At 41.0% G+C, this 21,496-nt stretch overlaps 1 protein-coding gene across 4 annotated transcripts in view; it reads left to right on the top strand.

Annotated features, from left to right (window-relative positions):
- STIL (STIL centriolar assembly protein) overlaps window positions 1-8,649 on the top strand; it is a 52,978-nt gene extending 44,329 nt beyond the window's left edge. For all 4 annotated transcript variants that reach the window (XM_019749411.3, XM_074334682.2, XM_074334679.2 and 1 more), the window contains 2 exons: window positions 1,322-1,572; window positions 7,132-8,649. In XM_019749411.3, the coding sequence (XP_019604970.3) occupies window positions 1,322-1,572; window positions 7,132-7,918 (1,038 nt within the window). In that variant the 3' untranslated portion in view covers window positions 7,919-8,649. The remainder of the gene's footprint in view (window positions 1-1,321; window positions 1,573-7,131) is intronic.
- The last annotated feature ends 12,847 nt before the right edge of the window (window positions 8,650-21,496 follow it).

Genomic DNA, 21,496 nt, shown 5'->3' with positions numbered 1-21,496 from the left:
AAAATTTAAGTGTTGATATTATGCCAAATTCAAACTAAAGTTGGTACCATAAAAAACAACCAAGAGGTTGCAGGAAGTTTGAACATTGGAAAGACGTATGATATTTATGATAATAGTTACTGATTTCAATTTAGGTAAGCAGATTTTTATTGAATACTTAGCTTTGTCTAGCAAAGTGAACTAAGTAAAGTGGATAATATAAAGATGAATATGACAGTCTCGGCGCTTGAGACCTAGGGGAAATAGCTCATGAATACCAATAACAAACAATTACAGGACGGGCTGAGAAGTGCTGTAAGCAAAGGTAGCACAGAATAAAATGGGATAATTCAGTTTGGAGGAAATAGTTGTTTTAGAAAAGTTAGAATGTGAACTGTGATTTGAAGGTTGGAGACCCTGGCTGTCACTTCCTTCCAAATTGTAGACTTTGGGACATTTGATTTCTTTGTTTAAAATTGAAGGCTAATTAAGCATAGGGCCCTAAGTATTCATCAATGAACGCGTATTTTTTTTTTTGCCTGCTAGGTCCTAGACTGGTGCAAGCAACTGTGTGCTGGGGGAATGAAATATACTTTAATGTCAGGAAGGCAGAGATAGTATCACAGGTCGTATTACTCAAATGATTTTAAATCTGTTGGTTTTAAAATAAACAAGTTCTGAACAAACATTCTAAGTTTCTCTGGGGTCTGATGAAATCATTAGGATGAGCTGTTTATAAAAACTCCATAATACTTGCAAATGTACTTGATAATTTGTAGAATTTGGCAAGATACTATTTTGCTTTTCCCTTATGCTATTATTTACATTTTTGTTTCCTAATACTGTTTTTTTCCCTAATATTGTTAATAGTGATTTTTCCTTTTACAGTTGACATTCAATATTATTTTATATTAGTTTCAGGTGTACAGCGTAATGGTTAGACATTTATAGAATTTACCCAGTGATCCCCTGGGTTAGTCTAGTACCCACCTGCCACTATACATAGTTGTTGCAACATTATTGACTATATTCTCTATGCTGTACTTATCCCTGTAACTATTTTGTAACTACCAAAATGTGTTTCTTAATCCCTTCACCTTTTTTTACCCAGCTCCCCAACCATTCTCCCCTCTGGCAACCATCAGTTTGCTCTTTGTATCTATGAATCTGTTTCTATTTCGTTTGTTTATTTTGTTCTTTAGATTCTACATATAAGTGAGATCATGGGGTATTTGTCTTTCTTATCAGTCTGACTTATTTCACTTAGCGTAATAATACCCTCTAGGTTTATCCATGTTGTCACATAGTGATTTTAAAAGTATGTCCTTTTTATTTTCATCAGGGTCAAGTGAACCACCTGTTAAATAACTCCTCTAAAGAAACTGAGCAACCATCTACCAAAGCAGTAATTATCAGCCATGAATGCACCAGAACCCAAAATGTTTACCATACGAAGAAAAAAAAACATGATTCAGGACCAGTGGACAAAGACTATGTTCTTAATGCAACCCTTAAGCAACTAAGAAGCCTTGGAGTAAAAATTGATTCTCCCACTAAAGTGAAGAAAAATGCACATAAAGTGGATCATGCCAGGTAACTTTAAAATTTGTTTTAAAAAATGAATACATTTTAGATATATTGCAGCAGTCTCATGAGAAAAAGTATAAATTTGCCACTCAGTTCAATTGATTTATCATTTATTCAGGGCCTGCTCTATGTATGATGAATAAGAAATCATCTCTACCCTTTAGATTCTTCATTTTGGTAGGAGAGCGGGTTATATACATAAGTAATTAGAGAGATATTGTGCAGTGTCTCCTGGGTAAAAATGCCAGTGTAATGCTCTAGGAGTCAGGAAAGAGAAATGAGCTTTTATTCATTCCTGGTGTCTGGAAAGTCTTCCTGGAGGTGACAGTGTCTGCGCCAGCTCCTGGATGTACAGTTTGCAGTCGTGCCATCTAAAAGGCAAAAACATTCCTTTTTTGTAGGAATGTGTTTTGAAGAATAATAGTTACATGAACCTTACTCATTACTCACCAGTTCCAGCAAGCCATGTTCTGTTCAGATTCCTCTTCAGAGATGACTGTAGCACATACTTGTTTTTAAAGAGGATAAAATTTGGAAAATATATTATTAAAGTTAGCCTGTTTTCTGTTAATTATTTTTGTTGCTGTTTTCTAGTTACAAAAGTAATACAGTCTCATGATTTTAAAAAAGTATCAAATAATACACTAGAATATCAGATAAAATTCAAAACTCCCTATACCCCAAAGTCCTCAATCTGACTCCTCCAAGGTTACTTCCCATTTCTTTTGTATTCTTCTAGAAATGTTTGAGTATATATGAATATGTGTATAAGTGTTATGATTTGGGTTTTTTTTTTGCTTTATAGCTTACTTTTGTTTATAGGTATATGCAGTTCTTTGCCATGCATTTAAAAAGCTGCATAATACTCTATTGTATCCATGTACTATAATATAGTGAACGCCAGTCCTCTGTTAATGACCTTTTAGGCTGAATCTCTTATTTCTTACTTCAGATAGTGCTAAGTGAACTTGCACAAGTATCTTTGCATGATACATTCCTACAGGTGGACAAGATCAAAGGATATGGGCTTGTAAGGTTTTGGTAAATGTTGCCATTCCCCACCAAAACAGTTGTAATAGTTTGTATTCCTCCCAACAGTGTCGGAGAGTAAGGCTAGTGTTTTTGAAGGTTAAATTTCAATACTGTGAGATAGAGGCTATATAATGTCTGTTGAAATGCACAGATCACCCTGCTATCTATGTGGAACCCTTACATTTTAGTGTGGCTGCCTTTGGGGAATAGTTTTTAGGTAATGTATTTCTTCACAGTGGCCACCCTATTTTAATGTTTCTAGTGTGAAACATTGAAATTAACGCATTTTAGTGTATAATGAACTTGATTCATTTTTTTAAATGCCTAGAATGAAATAGAAAGTAAAGACTTCTTGGTGTATCAGTGTGGGATAGTCAAATTGTTTTAATCAAGATTGTTTTCCTCTTAATTTAAGTAACAATTTATGTTATAAATTTATAATATGAAAATAATACATGCTCAGGATTAGAATTTTTTAAAATGAAGAAAATGTCACCTGAATTGTTGAGACCCAAAGAAAATCAGCTTTTTAGGAAACAGTTATAGTTTTACTATCTGTACAATTTTGTTTTTCTTTATGTAACATTATAAAATAGCCATTTTCATTTAATAGGGGCTCTACCCATTTTTAAAATTCGGTTATCTCTGTGAGTTGCAAAATTCATAGATACCCATTCATAGATAGGATTTTAGTTTCATATAAGATAATTTTCTGAAGGAAGTGAAAACAGATGTGAAAAAAATCATTTTCAGTTTAAAGCAGTATGTTGAATCAAGTATTTCCATAAAGGGGTAAGCTGGAAAACTTTTTACAATAGCGTAGCTATATCTTTATATGAAGAAAAATATTTTTAAGGTTTTATTATATGGTATAAATTGTTATATAAAATATTGTAGAACTCTGGAAATAGAGTTTAATATTTGTTTTGTTTCCATTGTCAAAGAAATACAGGCCTATTTTGGAAAATTTGGAAAAATAGACCCAAAAAAACCCCATATTTGCAACAAACTCAATTATTAATATTTTGCTTTTGTATTTCCTGTTTGTTTTTCCTAAAAAATTTTAGCAGCAGCCATTTACTGAGTGCTCATAATGTGTCAGGAATGATGCTAAAGTTTTATGCAGCATTGTTTCATTTAATCCTTAAAATAATCTGTGTGATAGATACTATTGTTGTTATTGTTTTATAGATGAGGAAATCAAGTACAGTTTGCCCAAGGCCCCACACCTGTGAATTTAAATCTATCTCCTCTAACTCCAAAGTTCATAACTTTGTTTGCTGGGGGGAGGGGTATTGACTATTTTGCTATACTGCTTACTGCTTGTTTAATTTTTTGGTGGGTTCTGATAGTGGTGTATATGTCCTGCTTTGTGTTTTGATCATGCTGTACAAACCAAAAAAAAAATTTTTTTTGGCTTTGGCTTTACATTGGGAAATAAGCATGTTTTCCAAGTTGTTGTAACCCCTTCTAAGCATCATCTTTAATGGGGATATATGAGGTGTGATCAAACAATACAGTGAATGTTAAAAGATTACTACAGTAAAAGACACATTGCCATTAATCCCCCTCAAAATACTCCCCATCACCTCAAACTCATCCCATCGTTCTTGCCACTTTCTGAAGCAGTTCTGGAAGTCCTCTTTTGTGAGTGTTTTTAGTTGTGCTGTCGTGGCTGCCTTGATGTCCTGAATTGATTCAAAACGTTCACCTTTGGTGGTCATTTTGACTTTGGGGAAGAGCCAGCAGTCACACAGTGCTAGATCCGGTGAGTCAGGTGGATGAAGACACACCGTAATGTTTTTATTTGACAGAAATTGCCATATCAGAAGCAATGTGTGACATAGAGCATTGTCATGATGGAGGATGATTTATGGCACACTTTAAAACACACCTTAAAACATACCTTCTCTCAACGGTAGCTCACATCCAACTGACTGCACCAAACAAGTTGAAACTTGTCTCACAGTTACTAAGGTTCCTTGTGCCACTTCCTGTATTGAAGATCCCTGCCTTTCCGTTGGATGGCACTCAGCAGCAGCATCCACCGTATTTTGTGGTCACAATGGAAGATTCTGTGTCACACATCGCTTCTGGAATAGTGCAATTTCTGTCAAATAAAAACATTACGTTGTGCCCTCATCCACCTGACTCACCTGATCTAGCACTGTGCAACTTCTGGCTCTTCTCCAAAGTCAAAATGACCACCAAAGGTGAATGTTTTAAATCCATTCAGGATATCAAGGCAGCCATGACGGTACAACTAAAGACTCTCATAAAAGAGGACTTCCAGAACTGCTTCAGAAAGTGGCAAGAATGATGGGATAAGTATATTCAAAGCAAGGGAAAGTATTTTGATTGTGATTAATGGCAGTGTGTCTTTTAATGTAATAAATTTTTTTAAAAATTTAAACATTCACCGTATTTTTTTATCATACCTCATATAATCCATACGTGGGACATAGCATTTGTTTACCTAATCTTTCCCTTGTCAGAACTGAAAAGAACTTGTCAAGTCGGTTCTAATTTATTATTTTAAATGTTGCTATGATGAACATCTTTTTGCAAAGATTGCATCTTTTATCATTAAGATTATTTCCTTAGAATAGAGTCTTGAAAGTGGAAAGGCTAATTCAAAATGGTAAGAAAATTTTAAAGCTGTTGCTCCATTGCTTTCTGAAAAAGTAAGAATTCCTGCCAACGATATGTATTACTATTTCACCAATACTTTCACTCATTTTGCTTCAGTAAATATGTATTGAGCTTCTACTATGAACCAGCTATGAGAGATATCATGGTATACAAAATAACCTGGTAAAGACATCTTTGCCCTCATGGAGTTTACAATTTAATGAGCAAGATGCACAAATACAGTCAATTATTATGTATTCTGATACATGCTATGAAAGCACATAAGAGAGGTACCTAACATTAGCAACATGTTCATACTATTTTATTACCCTATATTAAAATTGCCTTTTTAAAAGATCTGTGCTAATTTAGATCCAAAAAAATTATTTTATATTTATATTTCATTGATTATTAATGGGTTCTGTATATTACAGTGATTAAAAATGAAACTGCGTTGAAACTATTTCTCCAAAATATAGAAGAATTCAATTTTTATTTGTCAGTTATCTTAGGCTAAGAGGATACTCCAAACATACGACTGTCTAAAGCCTACATAATCAATTCACATTGTGTTACAGTTTGTCTTAAACTTAGTTTTTTAGTATAATCTCCTACCACTCTCTCCCAAGTTCTAGCTTACCCACCATTGGCATTTGCAAGGTTCCTTGCTCTTACTTTTATTTGGGATGCTCTTTTTCACCTTTCTGCTGCCGGAAATTTTATTATCCTTCAAAGCTAACTCAGATGTCACCTCCTTTGTCAAGGTTTCCTGGACCCCTCACCAGAACATTGATATGTTGTAGTCTCAGAATACCTTGTTCCTAATAGATTATAGCATGTTCCTGTGATAGCCTTTCCCACAACATTGTGTATTTTATGTATCTCTGAATGCTCATTGCCCGGAAATTAGTTAAAAATCTCTATTCTTCAGTTTTATGAACTGTAAAATAAAGATAATTATAGTACCTACTTCTTTTATTCATTCAGTAAATATTAATTGAGTGCCTACTATGTGCTAGGCATTGTTCCAGGCACCAGGGATACTGCAGTGGGGGAAAGAAACAGACAAAAATTCTGCCCTAGTGGGCTTTCATGAGGGAGCTAGACAATAAATAAGGAATGTAAGTTAAATATATACATAGCCATGGGTGTTAAGAAAACAGAAAAGTGGGGGAAGGGAAATGTGAAGTATTGAAGTAGAGAATAAAGTTGAAATATTTGATAGGGATGACCTCCCTGAGAAAGGTTTCTGTGAGGATTAAATGAGATATGTTTAGCAGAGTGCCTGGCAAAGATATGGCAACCATAAAAATTAGCAGCTGTTATTGCATGCATGATATAAAGGGAAAGGCAATTCAATTAATTGACATTAATAACGCCAGCCAAAGTGAGTTGATATCTAATGAAAGCAAATCAGTGTATTCACACAGTACTCCATATCCAGAGAACGGCTGATGTTTTTCATTCATTACAAATAAAATCTCAACTATGAGCAATTTAATATTCTGAGCTACTCACCAAAGCTTGTAATGTTATATTATCAAATGTGTCTTCTGTTTGATTTTATTTTTGTTTTACTTTCCCAATATTGAATGACTTTTACATTTTGGGGCCTTGTATTTTGTCTTAAAACCATGACGGATGTATTAAATTTAGGAAAATTAATTTCTGTTTCACTTTCAGTCTGTGAATTCATGCATTACCATCTAGGTTATCACATTTATCCCTTGAATGTATCTGGATTATCAAGACTTTAATGTCTGAGCACTCAGATAAAAAAGCACCATGAGGCTCAAAGTTGAAAACCTTTTGTTACTTTCATAGAATGGAACACATTTAGAATAACACTATTTAGTATTTAAAAATAAGATAAATGATGGCCTACTCCATTGTGTCTTTCAGTGTGTTGGCATGCATCAGCCCTGAAGCAGTGATCTCTGGATTAAACTACATGTCATTTGCTAATGTTGGCATGAGTGGCTTAAGCCCCAATGGTGTGGATTTGAGCATGGAGGCAAATGCTATAGCTCTGAAATATTTAAATGAAAATCAGCTGTCACAACTGTCTCTCTCACGATCAAACCAAAATAGCTGTGACTCATCTTTTAGTTTTCTACATATAAATACAGACAGAAGCACAGTGGGGCTTAGTTTAATTTCACCAAACAACATGTCACTTGCAACCAAAAAATATATGAAGAGATATGGACTCATACAAAGCAGTGACAATAGTGAAGATGAAGAGGAGCCTTTGACCAACTCAGACAGCAAGAGTGAACATTTACTGACTCAGAACCTCACATCCATACCCGAACAGCCTGACTATCAGAAGGAGTCGTCCAGGGGTGCCTGTGAAATGATTAATGGTTACAACTGTGAATCCGTGGCCACTCACACAGATACACCCGTATTGAGAAATATTACAAATGAAGTTGTTCGGTCAAAAACAACACAGCGGTTGAATGAAAACCCAACATTCTTATTAACAAACGTAAAACCAAGTCCTGCAATGAAGCTCCGAACTGGAAAGGCAGAGTTCACCCAACATCCTGAGAAAGAAAATAAAAGGGACACTCCAATATTTTCTGAAAGTTTGAAACCTGAAACTTTAAAGCAAATGAATAGTATGAATTCCATAGGCGCCTTCTTAGATGTAAAGCGTCTCAGACAGTTGCCAAAATTATTTTAAACCTTTAACGCCCTGCGCTCTTGATAGGAGGAAAGGGTGTCTTCTGAAGGTACTTGGAGAAGCCAGAGCCTTTCAGTAGTTTTGGGATTCCAAATCATTCTAGGGATCAGCCTGTTTCTGGGTAGTGGCTGATTGCAAAGAGCTGAACAAGTGACCTGATTGTCTATGCAATGGCTGGCTACTAGTAGGAGGGCTAAGTTAAGTTCTCTTTGTTCCAATAGAGCTGGTCAACATCACTGAAAGCTTTTTTAAAAAACAAATCCTGAGATGAGTTATTTCAACAAATTTAGGTAAACAGACTCTATTCAGCACAGAATCTGAACTGCTCTTTTATACTGTACATTTTGAAAAGTAAGTCTGTTTTTCTAGCATGTTGCATCTCTGCATCTACCCAGGATCACCTGAAAGAACATAAAGTTATCATGACTCTGACTAAATTGGCTAAATCAACCATTATTGAAATGAAGGGGAAAGTTAATTTTTAAAACTAATTTAAGATCTTTTATACAAGCAGTGTGTATGTCCTCTTAAGATGCATATTTGTTAAATTCTGTGGAAGAAAAACCTTTGCATTCTAGTGGGTTGATGTTAGTGTAACATTTTCAACATACAGCACTATCACAGAATAAGAACATTGGGTATGAGTGTGTTTTATAAACTTTGTGAGTTTTTCAGATGTTTTAATTTTTTAATAGAACTAAAATGTCTATTAAATTTAATAAAAATGTCTAGATTGACTGTTTTTCTTTGTTCTCTGCTATAGCATGTCCTTTTCCACTTAAAAAAAAAACTTTTTGGACTCCTAGAAAGTTACAAAAATAGTACCGAGTTTAGGTACACCCTTCACCCAGCGACCCCCAATAATAATTAATATCTTACATAACCACAGTAAATGATCAAAACCAAGAAACTGACATTGGGTGCAATATTAGTAACTAAACCACAGACCTTTCAGGTTTCACAAGTTTCTACACTCATTTATTTATTTTTTGGTGTATAGCTCTATGAAGTTTTATCACTTATTATAGATTTGCATAACCACCACCAGTCAGCATTCACAACTGTTCCATCACAAAGAAACTCTCTAGTGCTCCCTCCAACCCTAACCCCTAACAACCAGTGGTCTGTTCTCTGTCACTGGGGTTTTTCTCATTTTGAGAATGTTAAAATTCTTAATTTTACCATGAGATTGTTAACATAAATGGAATGTATCTCAAGTTGTTGGGTTTATCAATAGTTGCTCCCCTTTTTCCTCCACCTTCTTAGATATTAAGTTTTTAATTATTACGGAATATAAATGAAAAAGTCATTCACATGAGAGATAAAGCTCTTCTGAAGTTAAATTAAGATGTCGGTTTATATCAAAGTTTGATATATAAACTGGAAAGAAATGGACTTTGGATCTCTAAATGCTTTCCAACCTAGCTGGGGCTTTCTGAGGTGATAATCTGATAAAACAGTTTATAGTTAGCAAGCCCGAGTATAGTAACGTGGTGGTTCTCTGCTGTTCCCCACCGGAGCCAAGGACCCGTTTGTGCATTTTTCCCTGCAGCATTGCTCTTTCAGGTTAAAATAAAGACGAGTAAATGGCAGTGATGATTTTGTTTCCCTTTGTTTCCATAGGCATTGTTTGAGTGGTTAGTTATTTTAATAAATAGTGTAGAAGTCCACTTACACATTTCACTGGAGTAAATTTTTGACAGAATTGTCAAAGCCTCTTCAAGTATGCGCTGTTTAACTTTAGCCCTCAGTGTTTCACCCCAGAAGTGAGTGTAGATATAATTTGTGTTACACATTACTGAAAAAACAATATTACTGAATTAACTGACAGCCTCAATAACTACCATTATCGCTAGGAACCCTGTAATTTTCACACCAAATAAGAACCTCTATCTGAACAACAAAAACTACCTGAGGCTTTTTAGGCAAAATCTAATTCCATCACTTTCTGTTACCACATCTAATTTAAGGCCTCTGATAAGATGGTTAAGCAGTTTTCGAGACTAAATTTAGACTGCAGATAAATTGAACAAATCTCTTTTCTACTAAATATATGTCCAGAGAAGAGAGACCATCGCTGAAACCTACTCTAGAAAATTCTCAAAGAAGAATGTTTTACTATGGGAAGTTATTTGGCACATTAGTTGCTATGATAGCTTTTAGGCATCTTTGGAAAAACCATTAGTACTGGGAAAATTGAATTAAAAGACTTTGGAGATTATTGCCTCTCAAATGACATTTATCTGAATTTTTCATCCAGACCCCCGACATACTGTTTATGAGGACTGACAATTAAGTTCATGAACTCATCCTAGAAAATGTGCTACTTAACTCATTGCTGAATATCACTATGGTCACCTTCAAAGTACTCCTCTTGGGAAGCTATGCACCGACGCCAGTGCCTAGTCTACCCTTCAAAGCAATTTTGGAACTCTTTCTGGAATGGCCATCAGAGCTGTTGTCGAATTACCCTTGATGTCCTGAATGTCATCAAAATGTATTTCTTTCAATATTTGCTTTATCTTTGGGTAAAGAAAGGAGTCATTGGGGGCCAGATCAGGTGAGTATGGAGGGTGTTCCAGTACAGTTATTTGCTTACTAGCTAAAAACCCTCACAGACAATGCCATGTGAGCTGGTGCATTGTCGTGATGCAAGAGTCATGAATTGTTGGAGAAAAGTTCAGGACATTTTTGCCTAAATTTTTCATGCAGCCTTTTCAGCACTTCCAAATAGTAAATTTGGTTAACTGTCCAGTTGGTACAAATTCATAATGAATAATCCCTGAGATATCAAAAAAAAAGGTTAGCAATGTCGTTTTGACTCTTGATTTGGACTGACGGAACTTTTTTGGTCATGGAGAATTGGCTGACTTCCATTGTGCACTTTGACGCTTTGTTTCAGGGTCGTATTGGTACACCCATGTTTCATCACCAGTGATAACAGGGCCCAAAACATCATCATCTTGCCTCTCCAAAAGGTCTTGGCAAACTTCAACTCTCCTTGGTTCTGTTTATCAGTGAGCTCCTTCGGGACCATTTTTGCACACACCTTTCTCATGCCAAGATTTTCAGTTAAGATTTTCCTGTTTCTGTATTAGTCTTTATTTGGTCTGCTATGCTTCTCACAGCTAATGATTTTGATGCACAATTCGATGAATTTTTGCAATGTTTTCGTTAGTTCTGCTCATTACTGGCTGCCCTCATCTCTCTTCATCAGTGATGTGTTCTCTCCCCTCAGAAAAACATTTAATCCATTTGTACACTGCCGATTTCTTCATGGCATTATCCCTATAAACTTGGACTAACGTCCCTGATTTCATTTCCACTCTTGCCAAGTTTAACAAGAAATTTAATGTTTGTTCATTGCTCTAATTCAAGCTCAGACATTCTTGCGACAGCACACAAAAACATACAATAATAAACGCCACTCAGCAAGACACCACCACACGTCAACACGAACACAGCTGTGAGACACTGATATACCAAGGTTATGAAACCTTACTGAGCTGTTCGTACAGTGCTGCCAATGTAAAGGCACGGTGGCAAGTTCACGAACTTAATTGCCATGTGGGTGCTACTTCAAATGGAATAAGGAAAAACAGTGGAACTTCTATTATCTAGCTTCCAGGAAAAATTAGTCTGGTTCTAGCCAATTGGCACCCCACCACCCCACCAAATGTCCCCTCCCTCACCTCTGAGCCCCTTGCTGGCATGCTCACTGTCCTTTGCCTTGCTTTGCCTGTGCTACAGACCCGCAGAAGTGGATGTAGGCATGTTAGACAAGCCTTTGCCAGCTGTAAAGACTAGGGAAAGCAGATACACCCTGGAAACAGTCATACAACAGTGTATGATTGTGGGGACAGAACCAGGAGTGCAGTTTCCACGCTCTCGCACTCACGTGGAAAGGTGCTCACTCGGGTAGTAAATGGCCATCAACTGTGATTGGATGGCCATCAGCTGTGGCTAGTTGGCCGTCAGTGAGCCATTGGCCACTAATATAACTGCCGTGGCTAGGCTCGCAGCAAATGGGGGCTAGCAAGAAGATGGTGGCTGAGCTAGCAAGAGCGGATTGCAGCTAGCAAGTGAGGTTGGTTGGTTGACAGAGAAGCGGATGGCAGGTTGCAGATAGTGTGGCTCCTGCTTCCTGTGTCTCCAACCCAGCCGCCAGCGAGACTATAGTGGTATGACTCCCCTATCTATGGCTCCGTGGGTGTTCCTTTTTGGCCTCACCATGCTCTGCGTTCTTATGTGGGGAGCGGGACCAGAGACCCTGCATGACACCCTGCATGACAATGATGAAAATCTAAAATAAGTGATCCATGGAGTAAGAAGCCACAGCAGTGTAATCGTGATAGCTTCCATCTTTTTAGGACTCACCACATGCTCATAGGACGCTGTGCAGAGAACTTCACTTGCATTAGTTCGCTTAAGCCTCCTGGCTGAACCCAGCTGGTGATGGTCATTCTTACAGATGAGGAACAGCCTTAGGGAAGTAACTTACTCAAGTAAGTTGCTACCAGAGATTCCTGCTCAAGTATAACTCCAGAGCTCAAGTTCTGAAGCCTCTGAGAAATACAAGTTCCCTGAGGCCTGAGGAATTCAAGAAGAGTGTCCTACAAGAGACAGATCTTGAGCTGAATGAAGGATTTTGAATACTACAGTCAATGCTGTCTGCAAATATACTGTCCTCCAAGCCTCTGTGCAGTGTGTTTTCACCCAAGAAGGACTCCCCTTGCCCTTTGGCCAAGACCAGAAACTGTTTTTTGCCCGAGTCCTGAAGCAGTGATCTACGAGTTTGCCAGTGTTAATGGGTTCGCTCCAGTGATTTTCATCGTGGTAATCTTCTACTGACGGCTACTGTAAGGGCTCCGGGAAATTAGAGGAACAAAAGATTTTTCTGTGCCCTTATTTTCTAGACATTACTCACTCATAAGGGCAGAACCATTCCTAGCCTCCTAGATGAACTGAGAGGTCTTTTCTATGCCTGCAAAATAAATTTGATGATAATGTCTTAGGTTGGCAGATTGCTTCACACTTTTCAAAGCATGCTTTCCCACATATTTCCTCGTGTAATACAACCAAACCTCAAGTACGTATGGCAGCATCATTAACCCCCTTTTTTTCAGACGATGAGACAGATACAGATAAGGTATAACTGGGCCAGGGTCACACATTTATAGTTAACAACTTAGCGTCCTTCCTTAGCATCTAGCCCAGATGCAGCCACTCTTCCTCTCCCCACCAGCACCTTTTTTTACTTCTATTCAATAGGTAACTAATAGTGATTCCACTGGGCACTGAGCTAGGTGCTGAGCATAAGGTGATGAACAAGACAAACTTACCTGTCTGACTAGACTAGAACTGTCTGTTCCTAGGAACTTGATCTAATGGGAGAGAGACATGTAAACAACAACACAGAGAAGTCAGTGCTCATAGTAAAACTATATAACATGGGAGAATATATTAAGAGAAACTGGGAGGAGAGTTGTTCTGAAAACATTCTAGATTTTTCCAGAATCTTGTAGGAGCAATGGGGAAGAGGTGGTATTTCTGACAGAGGGAAGAGCTTGGTGAAAAACGTGGAGGTATATATAGGTACAGCATAGGAGGAAGGAGTTGAGGGTAGGAAACCAATGATAGGAAAAGGGTAAACAAGTAGAAAGAACACTAAATTAGAAGTCAGCAACTGTCGGGTTCCTCTCATCACTCTGCCCCCAATTCTGTGACGTTGGGCAAGACACCTCACATCACTAGGCTTTCGTGTCCCAGTTTTTGAGGTGAAGAGGTTAGCCATGTAACTCTGACATACTGTGATTGTATGACCAACGATGCAGAAATAGGGTGTGAGGAGTGGTTTACAAGTCCAGAGGAGAGGAAGGCTTCTGCAAAAGAGCGTTGGAGTTGGGCTTTGAAGGGTTTTTATAGGCATAGATGAAAAAAAGGAGATTTTCCTACTTTTTATAATGTGTAATGTAGTTCGCAATTTAAAAAGAAAGGGTATTCAGTTTTCCCCACCAAAATGTTGAATAATAATATCTGTTCAAAGAGATACCAACATATCTTTCTCCAGCTCTGAATTACACATTCCCTGTTTTTAAGAAGCTCAAAGTCCTCTATAGAAGGAAACATCAAACCCACAGAAAGGGGCGTTAGGATTTGGAAGCCTGGGTGATGTTCCTTATCTCCTCTCTGCTTCCCAACCCAGAACTGTCTGGGTCACAGAGAACATCCTCAGAGGAAATCCTGCTTTCCCACTTCCTGGTCAGAGGCTAAACTCCAGGAAAGGACAGATTAGGGGAGAGCCCTGTGTCCTGTCTCTTCCCAGGAGGTCTGAGACCAGGAGGGCAAGGGGGACTAATTAAAAACATAATGGAAAAGATGACGTCAGGTATCCAAGCTGGAGGGCCCTCAGAAATTACTTGCTGCTCGTTGTACAAATGAGGACACAGGGGCCCAAAGAAGGGGAGGGACTTGCTCAAATTCACACAGATTGTTAAGCACAGAACTCAGGATTCTAACCTCCCAGACCATACAATCATGTGCCATGGTATTTGAGTCAGTAAATTAGCATCAAGCCATCAAACCCAGGCCTGCCCTGTTCTCCTTTATACCGTAAGGAAAAAAGGCAACACACACACACACACACACACACACACACACACACACGCATGCACACACTTTTCAGCCTTCTTACTTTGCTCACATTGCTCCTTTGCCTCCAAACCCTTCATGGGTTCAAAACCCTGTGTACCCTTCAAATCTTAAAGGCAACCCCCACCCTCATTCCCTTCCCATCCTTCAAGCAACTTTCCCAGAATCCTCTTGTGGAAATGATATTTTCCTCCTTTGATTTTCCATAACCCTTTCTGGTCCTCTTCTTGTCCTCTTACAGATTTATGACAAGCAGTTAGTATGGTGGCTGTGTGTGCTCATGGCTGGGAGCACCCTGAGAAGAGGGACTAGGTATAACCCCCTTGTCTGATGACGAGTCACAGGGACAAGTTCTGCTGAATGTGCCGGCTGTGTCTGGAGCCTTGTGCTAGATCCTGGGGAGCACGATGAAGAAAGAGCTGGCACTGTTAGGCCCTGTGGGAAACATGCATTTCTGCACAGACATATTTGCAGAATCACACTCGTCTGAAATTTCTCAAAGTCCTACTCAGAATCTCATTTAGACCTCACAGTCCCCCTGTGAAGTAACAGAAACAAACATGCGCTTTCACTTGCAAACACTCATAGAAGTACGCACAGCCACAGAGAATCGGGACAAAATTAGATGAGGAGACCTGCAACAAGTGACAGGATCCTGGTTCAGGACCGTGGAATGAGGACAAATTGGTAGAAAGGAAGATGAAATTTGGCTTCGAGATCTTTTTGAAGATCAGAAACAACTTATTTGGAGCCAGTACTGTTTGTTTGCTGCCTTGTGGTTCATTAGGATCATAGGCGATCATATCTGGTCTCTCATCATCATCGTAACAACTCACTGAAGTGATAATGCCAGTTAACATCTACTGAACACACCTACTGTGTTCTAAGCCCTGTGCATTTGTACACTTACAGCAACTATATGAGGTAGATAGCAACCTCTCTGTTCCTGTTTTCTAATCCACAAAATAGGGGATAGGAAAACTATACCTTACAGCAAGTATATGAGGTATAGTTTTGCTATCCCCTATTTTGTGAATTAGAAAATAGGAACAGAGAGGTTAAGTAATTTTCTCCAAGGTCACAGCCAATATGAAGAACCAGGATTCAAACTCTGGCAGTCTCACTCCAAAGCCCTTGCTCTTAACCTGAGCATTATGTTGGGATTATCCCTGAATGGAAATAGAGACTCAGTGGTGAAGTGACATGCCCAAGGTCACACAGGTGAAGTCAGGACTTGAACTTGTCCGACCTCAGAGCCCATGTTCCTTTCTCCTCCTGTGGTAAGTATGTGTTTCAGTTCCCTACAGCCTGATATTCCTACTTTGGTGAAGTGATACTGGGTCATAGACGCTGGTTGGAAGTGGAGCAAGTACATGGACCATAGCTGAGTCATTCCTGATGCCTGACTGGCTCCAAACCCCAAGAACCACCTTAGAGGGACCTGCGCTGTGATTCTCCAATCCAAGCCCCATTCCTGCACTCCCCTCCCCACCCAGCACAGACAATGTCAGTGGGGATAAGGAGAGTCCACCACCCCCACCCCCATCAAGGTCTGCATTTCCTGGGTCACCCCAGGAAGGGGCTGCCACTCACAGCTTGTGTATTCATGGAATCATTTCTCTCTGAGAGGGGCCGTAAAGGAGGCACTTGCACGTTCTCTGTGGCTGGTTTCTAGGACGAGGAGAGCTGGCCACTTCAGCTTCCTCTAAGTTCATGGCCCAGGTTCCTGCTGGGTGGTGTCCCTCTCCCTCAATTTCTTTCTCCAACTCAGTCTCTGTCACTCTTACTTCTTCAACATACATTTATGGTGCTCCTGCTCTGTGTCTGTGACATGCTAGGGCATTGGCAAGCCAGACACGGTCCCTGTCTTGGAGAAGTTCAGTGGGGTACATAGACACCCAGCTATGTGTGGTCGGCACCATGTTGGAGGGATGTTTAAGGGACACTGGATAAGGAGCTGGAGGCAGGAACTTCTGGTCTGCTAGAAGTTATCCATACTCTTTTGTATCTGGCCTCTTTCAATGAGCATAATGTTTTTGAGATTACTCCATATTCTCGCATGGATCAGTACTTTGGTTCTTTTTCATTGCTGAGTAGTATTCTATTGCATGAATGAACCACAATTTGTTAATCCATTCACCTGTTGATGGGCATTTGGATTGTTTCTAGTTTTTAGCTATTATGCATAAAGCTGCTATGAATATTTGTATACAAGAGTTTTTGTGCATATTGCATATATGTTTTTCCATTTTCCCAAGTAAGTGTGTGTTTATAAACTGTATGTTTATAAGGAACTGCCAAAGAGTTCTTCAAAGTGGTTGAGTCATTTTCACCTTTCCTTTAACAACATATGAGAATTCCAGTTGCCCCACATCCTCACCAGTACTTGGTATGGTCAGTCTTCTAGGTTTTAACCATTTTAGTGGGTGTGTCATAGTTACCTCATCACCGTAATCTGCGTTTCCTGATGAGAGTTTGAGCATTTTTTCATGAGATTTTTGGCTATATGTTTATCTCCTACACGGTCACAAGGGATTTAAACCAGGACATATCACAGTGCTATCCAAAGTCTCCAAAACTTTGAAGTAGTTTTCCCAACGTGGCAAATATTTCATTATAGCCAGCAGGAATGGAGAGGACACTGGGTCCAAACCAATGTAGGTGCCACCCAGCTGAGTGGCCTTGGTTGAGATGAGCCTCTTTCCTCATCTAAAGTGGGGGTCGCACTAGCAGCCTGGCAGTGTTATTGTGGAGGCTGAAATGACAGAACAGAGCCTGGAGTAGTACAGGCATGCATAGCAGGTGCTCAGTACATATAGTCCCCTTCAGCCTTCCAGGGGCCCGTCTACGAGTATTTACATGTACACAAGGGCCAAGGCCCTGACTGAGTGACCACCAGCAACTATGCTAGCCAGAGGGCTGGTGGCCACACACACATTTTATGCTTTTCTGGCAGCTCTGGGAGCAAAACCATTGATGGCAGAGCTGTCAGGGCTTCTTTGCTTGTGACGACAGACAAGCTTAGGCACTGTCTGTCCCTTAGGTCTGGGGAGCAGCTTTGGTCTTTGGTATGCTCCTGCAAGAAGCATGGGTTAGGAAATGGCTTCAATACTTTTGGAAACAGTGCTTTCTTAATACATTCAATTATTTTACACTGGCCTTTGCTACAGATGAGAGTTATAAACTAGACCAATGGTTCTCAGATTATTGTGCACATCAGAAATCACCTGGACATCAGATTTCTGGGCCTCACTCGCAGAGTTTCTGATTTGCAGGCCTGGCTGGGGCCTGTGAATTGGCTTTTCTAACAAGCTCCCAGTTGAGGCTAACGGTCCACTTTGAGAACCACTGAATTAGATTGAAATCCTTTCCATCCTGAGAATGGTGATGGCAGCGCTGGGGTTTGGAAGCACAGAGCTGACTCTCCCCACATTTCAGGCTTGGAATTCTGGGCTCAGGCCTGCTTACCAATGGGGCAAATGTTCTTCCAGGGCCAAGAATGGGGACAAAAATGGAGGCAATGGTCATATGGAAGCGGAAGGGGAAACAATGACATCTCCTCAAATCAGAGTTTTTACCATTAAAAATAATCCTAAGAATGCTATGCTATATGGACAAGTATCTCCTGGCTACAGATGAGGAAAGTGAAACTCAGAGATTAAATAACTTTTCTGGAAACATACAGCTGGCAAGTGGGGAGCAGGGTAGGAACTTGGAGTCCCTGACTATTGCACTTATCCTGCTGCCCTTGTAGCAGCATAGCCTGAAGCAGACTGCCCGAGCTGTGAATTCTGGTTCCACCACTTTGCCAGCCAGCTGGGTGCTCTCTGCAAGTTGTTTGACCTCTCTGTGCCTCAGCTGACTCCCTACAATATAGAGGGGATGGTAGTCCCTACTTCACTGGGTTGTTGTAAGAACCTACTGAATTAATATTTATGAAGTAGTCAGGTCAGCATCTAACACATAGTGCCGCCATACAATGTATGGATTGGAAATCAACCTGGGTGCCCATCAGAGCGCCCACACAGTTCATCCCTCCCGAGCACAGACTCAAGAGAAGAAAGCTCAGAGAGCTTCCTGTACCCAGAGTCAGGGTAGGCAGAAATACTTGAAAACCTCCAATCTGGGAGGTTTAAAGAGAACTCAGCCTTTGTGCATGGCGGGGTTGGGGGGCGGTGTGTGTGGGGGGGGTGCACAGGTCCGAAAGTGGCAAGGTAGCTTCAGGCCCAAAGCCTGTCTAGGCTGTTCTCTCCAGGCTGCCCCACTCCAGGACCAGACTTCAGACCCACCAGTCTGGGTCCCAACCTCCCCTCCCCCAGGACACCCCCAACCTAGAAGCTGGGCTTCCTGCCCGCCCAGGTCCCTGCTTGGGGCGGGTGGAGGAGGGGTGGCATTTCCTGGCGGGGCCTCAGGCAGCGTCACCAGCTCCTGGACGCTTGGACAGCGCTGACCGACAGGCACCAGATGCTATTTCGGGCGGCGCCCCGCTTAGAGAGCAGTTTCCGTTTTTTCCACAGACTGTCGGAAACAGGGGAGGGGGAGGGTGTAGACGTCAGGAGCAGGAGCCCCAGCCCAGGAGGGGGACAGGTCAAGAACGGGCTGGCATACCCGACTAGAGGGGGATGGTGAACGTTACCTCCCCACCCCGTGAACAGATGCCTGGGCACGCTCTGCAGCTGGGCTGACAAAAGCCTTGGGTCCCTGTTTCTTCCCTACAGCCTTTGGGCAGGGTCATTGCCCTGTTAGATAAGACAGCAGTCCGTGTGTGCCTCAAAGGCACCTGAAGTCAAGGGACTCAAAACCAAATGCAGAATCCTTCCGTTTGTCCCTTGACCTCCAGGCCACCATCTAGGAAAAGAAAAGGCATAAACTCTGAGGGTTCCTGGATTTCTTCTTCCCCCTCACCCTCCAAAATTCTTACAAACCCATTTGTATCGTAAATGCATGTCATCGTCCTCCGTCTCTTGCCATCTCTTCTGCCAACACCCCGGCCATGCTCCAGTCTCTCTCCTGGGACACTGCATTGGCCCCAGAACTGATCTACCCACATCCTTCCCACCCACCCACACCTCTTCTCCACCTTGCAGCCAAAGAGCTTCCTAGAAATGCAATTCTGATCCACCATAGGACACTCAACCCACCCTCAAACCAAATAAAATGATTCCTCCAAAAATCCTTCAAATCGTCCACAGGCTTACTCCAGCCATACTGGACTCTTCTCTGTTCCTTTCACGAACCTGAAGCCCTTCTGCTTTAGCTGTTGACCCACCCAGAAGGCTCTCAATGCTCACACTTCTCCCATTCCTCCTCAGATCCCACTCTGAGACCTGAATCCAGGCACCATTCCCTCAGGGAAGCATTCCCTGGCTGGGCTCTCTGATATCAGAATGGCCAAGCCCCTTTTTTGCAGGGGCTTGGAAATGTGAAATGACTGGCTCCACGGTGCTACATCCCAAGGGTGGCAGAGCCGAGCTTTGAACTCAGAATGCTATGATTCCCACCCTTCTTATTAAGTGACGCAGCCCAGCAAAGGCAAGGAGGACCAGAGGAGGGAGAGATTAAAGCCAACCCCTTGCACTGAGGCTTCAGGCAGGAAGTGGCAGAAAGGTTGAGAGGAAGAGGACAATAAGGCAAAAGGACCAGCTGAAAGGAGGCACAATGGAGGGAGAGTTTGATTTGATAAGAGGGGGTGAGGTGGGGCTGGAGCCATGAGGAGAGAGTGAGAGATGGAACCCCTCCTCAGGGTCGCTGCTGAGCAGTTAGTGGAGCTGCGGGGAGTGGGGGCTGGTGGCAAGTCCAGGAATTAGACTCTTTTTCTCAGGACATGGGTGCCCGTCTCGCATGGGGTTCTGTAAAAGTTACCCACATCCACATGGCACCCTGACTTCCACCAGGGAGCACAAGAGGAACAGAGGGGACAGGCTGCACCGAATTAACCATATCTTCACAGAGTTATCCTGATGGCCAAGGAGGGGCCCGGACTCAGAGAGCAGTCACGCTCTGGGCTCAGTCCTTAACTGGGACTCTGTCTGGGACCAGGCAACGGGCTTTTCCCTAATTCTCAAAACCAAAGATGCAGCCTGGCATGGTGGGTAGAGCTATGGACTGGAAACTGGATACTTGAATTTGGGTCTTGGCTTTTCCTCTAGATCATTGTAAGCTTTGGCCAAGTCACATCTCTCCAAATCTTTTATTTTTGTTTCTATAATGATAACCTCCATGCAAGTGCATATGCTGTCATCCTGAGCTCTGGGCTGGGTGAGGTTTCATAGAGTATGGACCTCACCACCACCTTTTAAAGATCATTTTATTTCATCCTCACAACAGCTCTGTGAGGTATATATTAATATTATCTCCTCGTTTTACAGGTAAGGAAACTGAGGTTCAGAGCTAAGTGACTTCTAAGATTTGAGCCTGTGTTATTTCAATTGCACTATAAAAAAAAAAAATGACCCAGATCCCGTCCATGGGCTGAGCCCCAGTTCCCACCCCTCCTTGAACCCAGATTTCTCCCCCACAGTATAGATCTCAGTCCCTGCAATGAGTTGAGCCCAGATCCCTCCTCCAAGCCTAGGCTCTAGCTGCCTTCTTCAACAGCTGGGCTCCAGAGAGGACTCCAGTGTTCAATTTGCTTCAGACCCAGGCTCCACCTCTCACTAGATATGCATAATAACATTGGGAAAGTTACTTTTATTCTCTGTGCTTCAGTTTCCTTATCTGTGTATTGAAGATAATAATAGCATCAACCTCCTAGGATTGTTTATGAGAACTAAATGAGTTAATATTTGTAGAGTGCTGAGAACAGTGCTTCAGTAGCAAGATTAAAATGTTTAAAATATTATGGGAGGAGGGATATTCCCGGCTCTGGGCTCAGCTTGAAATGTAGTAGAATGGACTTTTTACACTAATTAAAAAAGACATACACAT

Source organism: Rhinolophus sinicus, chromosome 14 (genome assembly GCF_057876585.1).
Source record: "Rhinolophus sinicus isolate RSI-liver-muscle chromosome 14, RSI-T2T, whole genome shotgun sequence".
NCBI classification, from domain to species: Eukaryota; Metazoa; Chordata; class Mammalia; order Chiroptera; family Rhinolophidae; genus Rhinolophus; species Rhinolophus sinicus.
The sequence above is the reverse complement of the archived record's forward strand: the minus strand, read 5'-3'. Positions and strand labels throughout refer to the sequence as shown.